General features: G+C 31.9%; 1 protein-coding gene across 1 annotated transcript; it reads left to right on the forward strand.

The window, feature by feature from the left end:
* Nucleotides 1–3911: 3911 nt before the first annotated feature.
* LOC21385713 lies at nucleotides 3912–4687 on the forward strand. The gene has a single exon (XM_010110908.2). It carries the CDS (start codon nucleotides 4107–4109, stop codon nucleotides 4560–4562), a length of 456 nt encoding a protein of 151 aa, XP_010109210.1. The 5' UTR covers nucleotides 3912–4106; the 3' UTR covers nucleotides 4563–4687.
* Nucleotides 4688–9021: the final 4334 nt, after the last annotated feature.

Below are 9021 nucleotides of genomic sequence, written 5' to 3' on the forward strand. Positions count from 1 at the left end.
GTGACTTTATGTGAGAGCTTTTTACTGTAGTACAAAGTTAGAACTACAAAGTTAGATGTGATTGTTTCTGAGAACTTTTTACTGTAGTAAAACTCGAATCGGTAAAATAAACGGAGTAAAAGATTTAAAGTATGTGAGTTTGACTTAAGGGAAGTCATTAATTTTAGAAGAAGACGTCACAAGTTAAATTTTGATGGGACTTTCGGAGCAAACTTATAATTCTAAGAGTTGTAATCGTAATTCAAAATTTAAGAAAATACTTCTACTTTTGTTGGTGAGTTCATATATATTCAACATTCATGATTTTTTTTCCCCCTTAGAATTTTCAGCGACATTAAACAACCATCTCACTGTCATTATCTATTCGCTTACACAGTTATTTATTTCTTCACAACATTCATATTTGTAATAACGGCTAACTTTTTATTTTATTTTTAATTTTCTTAATTTTTAGGTCTATATCAAATTTGAGACCTTATGATATGTTTGGTAAGATGGATAAAAAAGAGGAAGAAAGGAGAAGCAAAATACTTAGGTGAAGAATGTAAAATGGTAGAATTAGGATTTTTCTCATGTTATTTGGTAGAAGAGAAATAAAAGTAAAAAGAAAATATCAAATTTAATGCATTTTATAATAATACCCCAATACAAATAAACATATGATGAATGATGAATGTTAAAATTATTATTTTACACTTCATTTGCCTATCAAACTTTTTTCCTCGTCTTTTCTTCTCAAAGTTGAAAGGATTAATGTTAGGATCCTGATTGAGTCTCACATTGCTAAAATATGGGCTTAGCATGTGGGTTTATAACCACTTGGGCACCCTCTCCCTACAAGCTAGCTTTGGGGATGAGTTCTACCTAAGGGTTATAACAATTGGTATTAGAGCATGCTCCTCCTCAAGCCCACGTTGCGGAAGGGGCGACCTGGAAAGGCCAGAGTGGGCCATCCAGAGTGAGCCGCCGTCGACGTCGGCGTCGGAAGCGTGGTGGTATGTTAGGATCCTAATTGAGTCCCACATTGCTAAAGTATGGGCTTAACATGTGGGTTTATAATCACTTGAGCACCCTCTCCCTACAAGCTAGCTTTTAGAAATGAGTTCTACTCAAGAGTTATAACAATTATGAATGTTAAAAACTGGTAGGCCCTATGAATTTTTATTTTTCTTCCTTTCTCATTTCCTCTCTACCAAACAACTTAAAATTTCATTTCCCTATCCAAAATCCTTTCTCTATTTTTTTCCTCCCTCTTTTACACCCCACCAAAAATACACTGTTAATGTAGGAAAGACCGTTGTGCACGCTTAGAACTAACTTGAAACGAATTGGGTAAGGGTTATATACATAAATCTGCATATATACATATGTACATATATATATATATATGTACGTACCAACATGCACAATTTGCTTTGGGATTGATGCCCAAATGGGTGTGTAGGGGTGTTCGATGGATCGACAAAATCTATGGTTTGTGATTGCGCAAAGGAAAAGCCCCAAAATTCGGAGGAGGGGCCATGTGGGGAGGGAAAAATGACAAATTGCTACACGTTCAGATTTCAGAGGTTTTGTCAATTTACGATGAAAAGACAAGGCAGTTAGTCAAGCCTTCCATAAAGTCTAGTGGGACATTACCATCTCTCCTTGGCTCCTAAGTGTCTCTTCCATGCAATAATCAATAATCCTCTCTCTATATATCGATCTCTATAAGTTTGTACTAGGGACAAAGTGGGATCCAATGTTCCTCGATCTTGTGTTGTTGTTCCTCTAGTAAAAAAAGACTTTTTCTTTCCCTTCTTTTTTCTCAAAGAAAAAAATAGATTATTGGTGTCATCATTTTATTTATGATCACTTTTGTCACTTTAAAAATTTTAGAGCCCACTAATGAAACAGAAAAGCTACCACTTAGTTTTACTCGAAGGATGAGTCTAATTTTCACTCACATCATCATACACTTAACACTGCGCAACATATTTACGGTTAGAGATATTCCTAAAATGGGGTTGTAGAATATCGAATTATGAATTCATTTTGAGATGGAGAGAAAAAAAAAGATATCATTACTGTTACACTAACCCATTGGACGTGGTTAGGAAGACATTTTTCTCCCCTTATTCTTTGAGCTGTAATAACAATTCGTGGACAAATTTATACACCTGGGTTTTATGATTTGCGTGATCCAAAATCTGATCTCCACGTTATGACTAGGGAGCCATGCACGATGAATTATTAAGCAAATGTTTGCGGAAACCCTAACCAAGGAACGGCAATCCAAGCACATTAATAAAGAACTACATCACGAGCTATGAGAGCCAGGCACAAAGGATCAGCTACATGATCTCTCTCTTACTTTTCGAATTGGCCATGACTACATGCACTAACATATAAACACACACATACCATATGCCTTTTCTATATATATATAGGAATTGTCTCCAATCTGGTATCGGATTAGAGCGGTACATATATATTTCCTTTAAAAATATGTATATTTCCTCTTAAAACATGCATATTTCCTCTTAAAACATGTATAATGTGGAGAGCCACTTATAATTTGTCTGAAATCCTTTATATATGTTTTAAGAGGATATATACATGTTTTTAAAAGAAATATACATGTGCCGCTTCAATCCAATACCAGACAGAGACTTTACTTATATATATGTATATATGTATATATATAATCGCTAATAATTTTTAACGTTTCAATTATTTATCATCTGAATATTCCATGCATATTTTTCCTTAATTTCTAAATTATTAATGGAGCTGCCATAGAAAAGTTAGAAATGCCAAATTTTTTGCACAGGTACACTTCTACGTGCCATGATTTTTTTTAAAATTTTTAAATTTTTATTTTCAAGATATCAATCTTGAATGACGCTTGCATGACATAAAAAATATATACACTGATCGGCATAGTAACTAATAATATCAAACTGTAATTACGAATTTATCTTCTTCTAGTGATATAGGATTCAGAGAGAGAGTACATTCAGTCATCAACACTCATGAATAAATCTACCATATCTATATATATATATATATATATATATATATACACAGAGAGAGAGAGAGATTAAAAGCGTTCTGTTATTAATTACACACATATATATATGTAATTATATATAGTAATATGTTATTGTAATTACATATTACTCACGCACATATATGTTGTAGACGTGCATATAACTTTGAACAAATAGGTACTAAAGATAAGTTCAAACGATGGAAATCAGAACGTGGCCAATTTAGAACGTATATTTAAGGTACTCGTTCTAAACTCTGGACTTTTTGTTTTTTTTTGTTTTTTTAGAATAATCTCTGGATATTTATTAACTCATAATGTATGTGTGTACAAATTGGTACAGTAGTACAGTTAAGTATCACTATCTCCCCACTTGATCACTCAGCAAAGACTTGATTGACTGCCGATTCAATTACGTGGTTACACATCCGGGTCACATACAAATCCAATGGTCGATCTAAAGTACATCTACAATGTATACAATACTTTATCGTATGATATAATATACATATATATAAGTATATTATATGTATTGAGGAAAAAAAAAAAAAAAAAAAAAAAACAAGCTGGCTCTCGTACCATAAGGGTGCTTGACTAGTGACAAGAGCTTGTGTCTGTCTGTCCGTTGTGCGTGTGAAAGCCCCCCACAACAATTTTATATTTTCCCTTTCTCCAAAAAAAAAAAAAAAAAAAAAAAGGGTGACTTGTTCTTGTCACTAAAAGACGTTGCTGTTGCAATTAGACCCCACACTTGTTACCACCGGAAAACAACGACTTTCCACCCAACCCCATGTAACCCCCGATCCCTTCTAATATGTAAATATATACATTATATATATAATCAACATTGCACATATATATCTCATGAGTATACATCAAGTCTTCTTTGATCCAATATCTCTATTGAGATCTCTCATGTCCAATAATATTATCTTTCTTCATCAACATTATCATTCAATATCACCCTTCTGATTAATCCTAGCTCTCTCTCTTCTCCGAAATCTCTCTCTCTCTCTCTCTCTCTCTCTCTCTCTCATACAGACACACATCTGATCTAGCTAGTAGCGATCATAGCATGAAGAAGATCAACTCGATATTAAGGAAGTGCAAGAGCTTGTCTAGGCAGCTAGCGAGATCTTCGTCATACAGCAACCTGAGATCAAAATCCAGCAGACAAGACTTCTGGGTCAGTACTCATGATCATTGTGATCAACAACAAGATCAACTAGACGAGTATGATCAGAAGAGCGCGACGATCTTCGTGGGAAGCGCGAAAAAGCGCTACGTGATAAGTACCAAGCACTTGAGCCATCCTTTGCTAGAAGCTCTAATAGACAAGTCCAGGCAAAAGGGCTCATCAGGAGATAATAATAATATTCAAGATCATATCAACAATAATAACAACAATGTTTTGGTCGTGAAGTGTGAGGTGGTTCTCTTTGATCACCTTTTATGGATGTTGGAAAATGCAGATCCAGTTAGTCTTGGCTCCGAATCCTTGGAGGAACTAGCCGCTCTCTACGTCTTCTGAAATGTTATGAATAATAATGTACAATGCCGATCATTCGGTTTGTGCTCCTCATGTATTAATTTAGGACGTTATATTAAATTTTTTTTTTATTTTGTGACATTATATTTTATATATGTTGAGATCATGTCGTGGGGTAATTAATGCGATTTTTTCTCTCACGATCATGATCTCTTCTTGATGCGTTTATGTATGCATAATTCTTGATTGATATTTGTATTAATTGATTTCTGATCTTGATGATGATATGTTGTGGCCCACTAACTCATCACTTTTTGATGGGATATTCAAGTTTTTAGCAGCTTGGTGAATATATGCCATAAGGAAAGGTATATGTTCATTGGGTTATGTTTAATTAATATGTGTATATTGTTAATTATTCATATAATATTCTTCATTCTCAACTGTGAATAAAGTTCTCCATACATGTGTAGGATTCCATCTTTCATGAAATTTTCAGGGTTGATTATGCATAATTGTTTGTACTTTATTATCTCAGCCATTTGCAATTTTTTTTTTTTTAAAGGACCATAAGAAACAGGTGGATAAAAAGGGCAAAATTAAAATTTCAGTGACCAAAATATTACTGTGCTCATAGTTGAATGACTAATAGTTAAACCTCTCATACAGCTTCTCAATCACTTATAGCCGAAATTGAGTTTTTGGGTCTAGTACGGTCTGCACTTACAAGCTAAAAAGCATTCAAACCTTCAAAATCCTCCCTTTATCATGATCATCTTTGAATTGAAAAACAAAATAATTCCTCCAAAGATGATCCACAGTTCACTGAAAGAGTTCTGTAAATAGCACAACGGTACATATAATGGCATCAAGACTTGCTTTGACGAAAAGAGTTTCAAAAAACCAAGTAAACTTTAAACTAGGAACAACAAGATTAAGGCACACAAACTTCAAAACCCACAAAATAATAATAACACTATATATTGAGTGACACAAAACCTTATCTTCTACCAAGGAGCTCCTTAATGCAATAGCGCCTGGGAGAACTGATCTTATCACATAAAAATATATGGGGTGTTTGATCCTCGAAGATATATATCCCATTGTCTTACTTTAATCATTGGCATCCATTTTAGAAGTTTAGCTATATGGTATTTTTGAAAACGCAGTTAAGACTCTTTCATTAATAAATTTTTGGGTTAATTTCATAAATGGTCCTGAGGTTTACACTCAATTCCACTTTAATTTTTGACTTTTCAAACATCGTACAAATAGTTCTTGAGGTTTTCTTTTATTTCATTTTCGGTCCTTCTATCAATTATGCGTTAAAATTTGATATAATCTGTGTAAATTAGAGTCCAAAATTAGAAACAGCTAAAATTTTAGGTTTATATGTGGAAATTAACTTTTGATTTTTTGTATTGTTTTAGTCTCTAAACTCTATATGTTCCAATTTTAGTCTATAATTTTTACAAATTCCATCAAATATTTAACACCAAATTAATGGAATGACCAAAACTAAAACAAAATAAAATCTCAGGAACCAACTATGTAACGTTTGAAAAGTCAATGACTAAAATAAGATTGAGACTAAACCTCAGGGACTATTTGTGAGATAAACCCTAAATTTTTTTAGACGGAATGTAGCACAAATAAAAGTGTACATCGAGCAATTTCCAAACCCTAGAAAACGACATGGTCACATCGGACGACAAACTCCCTTCTCCGATGCTAGATTGTATATAAATCGTTTACAACAAAAGGGTCATTTCATTCCAACAACAACAAAAAAAAATGTCAAAATCGCATATTTGAAAATGCTAAGATAGATAAACTTCAAAAAACGACTATCATAGATCAAAAATAGGTATTATTTCATGATCCTTTTTTCAGTATTCTCTCCTTTTTAAAAATACTGGTGTTCCTTACTTTTCAGTCGTCAGATTTATATTAGAATTTATATCTTTTGCATATTTTTTCAATCTGGTGTGGTTTTGACTAGATCTAACAGTTAAAAAAGCACGGAACACCGGTATTCTAAAAAAAAAAGAACACCGAAGAAACTCACTTCTTTCATTGGAAACTCCCTTCTTTCATTGGTGAAAGTAACCCAAAAGATAACTAAATCATCATTAAAGTTAGACCTGAATAAAGATACATGTGAATCATGGATATGGTCATCACACATATATCACCTCACTAAAATGATATGTAACAAACAAGTTATAATTTCAAGGCAAAAAGCCTTTGAAGCACCATGAATGGATAGGCCCTCTTCCTATGTCCTACTTTTATGTGTCCTCTACAAGGAGAATACTGACACAAGAATTGCACCAAGAAAACGTTCGCCTTCATTCGTTTCATTCGTTTTGCGTGTTAAAGTTGAAGAAAATTGTGATTTCAATACCATTTAGATTAGAGGATCTCTTACTTTGGTCATCAAGGACTAAATTTACTTTTCTTATTAAGATTTTAGGACTAAATCGTCATGTATAGAAATTAATAAGAAAATATAGGAGCCATAAGCCGTACTAATAAGTATTTAATGGCGGAAATTCATAGTCATTCTTGCCATAACGGAATTCAAATTATTCTGAAACAAACTACCAAAAGAAGTTCAATATTCCATTTTCATCTTTTATTTTTCCCTTCTAAATATTTCTTTTAAAATATAATCTAAAAACATCAGTGGCAAATATATTTAAACTTATGATTTTGATTTTGCTGTAATGTTTTTCTCTCACAAAAAATTTAAATTTAAGAATTTCTCACTAATAATTCTCTTACAAAATTTTTGTCAATAAATCAAAACATTAATTTAAACGCGTGAACCAAATAACATGTCCTCAGATTTCAAATGTGGTACTAAGATGTATTATTTCTGTCAAATAGTGAAAATCTCAATGGCTCAAATTCAATTGTCATTTGCCACACGGCTTAAAAGAGAGACCTCCATGCTCTTTTCATGAAGCCGTCCACACCATAAAATATAGTTAATTCTCAGCCAACTCATCTCTTCCCCCAAGTATAATAAATTGAAATATGCATTAAAAGACGTATGATAAAGTTGGGAAAAAAAAAATCTCATAAAGGTGAAATATAATAGCAAGTGCTTGCTTTAGCTAAGAAGCAGGCAACTTTGGCTTTCATGGGTTCTCAGAGGAACTGCCACTCTGCCGCGTATAACGCATTTCAGGTGCTATTTGTAGTCACTCTTACAACTTTTTCTGCTGACCAGATTCTTTTTTCTTTTTACTTTTTATTATGAAAATTTTTACTCACTCTGTTTATTTTATCTATTTAAATTTAAATTTTAAATTTTATTACAGTAAAAAATTTTAAAAATAATCACATTTAATTTTTTTACTCTAATAAAAAATTTTCATATAAAATTACATCTTAATTTAAATTAAAATTTTAAATTAACAAACTAAACGAATTTATATGTGTGGGTTTGGTCTCTCTCTGTTTTTTTTTTTCAATGAAAAGTTGTTTCTAAGAGGAAAGCCTATATGTCTATAATATTCTCTTCTCCACCACTAAAAACTACTTATTAGACTCATAAGTACAGTTTTCGTACTTAGTCGTTTTCTTTGAGACCTTTAGAGATTTTTTGTTTTTGTTTTATTACGTAAGAAATAATCTTTTAATTGTAATAATTAACATTAATAGATAAACAACTTTGGTGGGTTTTCTTTGTTCTTGTCGCTTGTTGTCTTGGGCACTTGGGCTTCAATCGAATGAATGAACTGTTTTCTCAGATACCCATTCTATATGTTAAAATTTTGTTCAAGAAGGATAATATTTAGGACTTGATTGTTTTATATATTTAAATTTAAATTATTAATTCTGTTATAGTATTTTTTTAATAAAAAAAATTAAAATTTTAAATGTCAGATCAAGAATTATGATTTAAATATACATTTTAAATTGACGATTAATAGATAAGTTGTTTCACATTTGTTCACATGTATATTCTTTTAGTGAAAGGATTATTCTAAAAAAAATATCATATTTTTTTTCTCCTTTTTGCGGAAGAACTATCATGCTAAAAGTGTATTTTTTAAATGTTAAATATCTCATCAAACTCGTGTCAAAATTAAAAAAAAAAAAACGCAAAATTGAGTACCCTAATACATGTTTTTCTTTTCTCTAAAACATACCTCAGAATTTAATGTACAAATTGGAGCAAAACTAGATTCTTATAATCAAAACTTGTGTAAAAATACAATAAATAGGGGTGACAATTCGTGTCACGTGTCGTACTTTGATCGTTTCTTTCTAAATTTGCATTCAACCCGAACACAACCCGTGACACGAAATTTTTTAAAAATTGCAACACGAATACGACACGATCCACTTTACGGGTTGACACGACACGACACGAAAATGACTCGTGACACGAAATTGACCCATGAACCTAAAATCGACACGAAAATTGTATACTTTTATTTTATTTTTTACATATTAGAAATAACTTAAAATTCATAACACACTAAAA

Source organism: Morus notabilis, unplaced genomic scaffold (genome assembly GCF_000414095.1).
Source record: "Morus notabilis unplaced genomic scaffold, ASM41409v2 Scaffold696, whole genome shotgun sequence".
Taxonomy (NCBI): domain Eukaryota; kingdom Viridiplantae; phylum Streptophyta; class Magnoliopsida; order Rosales; family Moraceae; genus Morus; species Morus notabilis.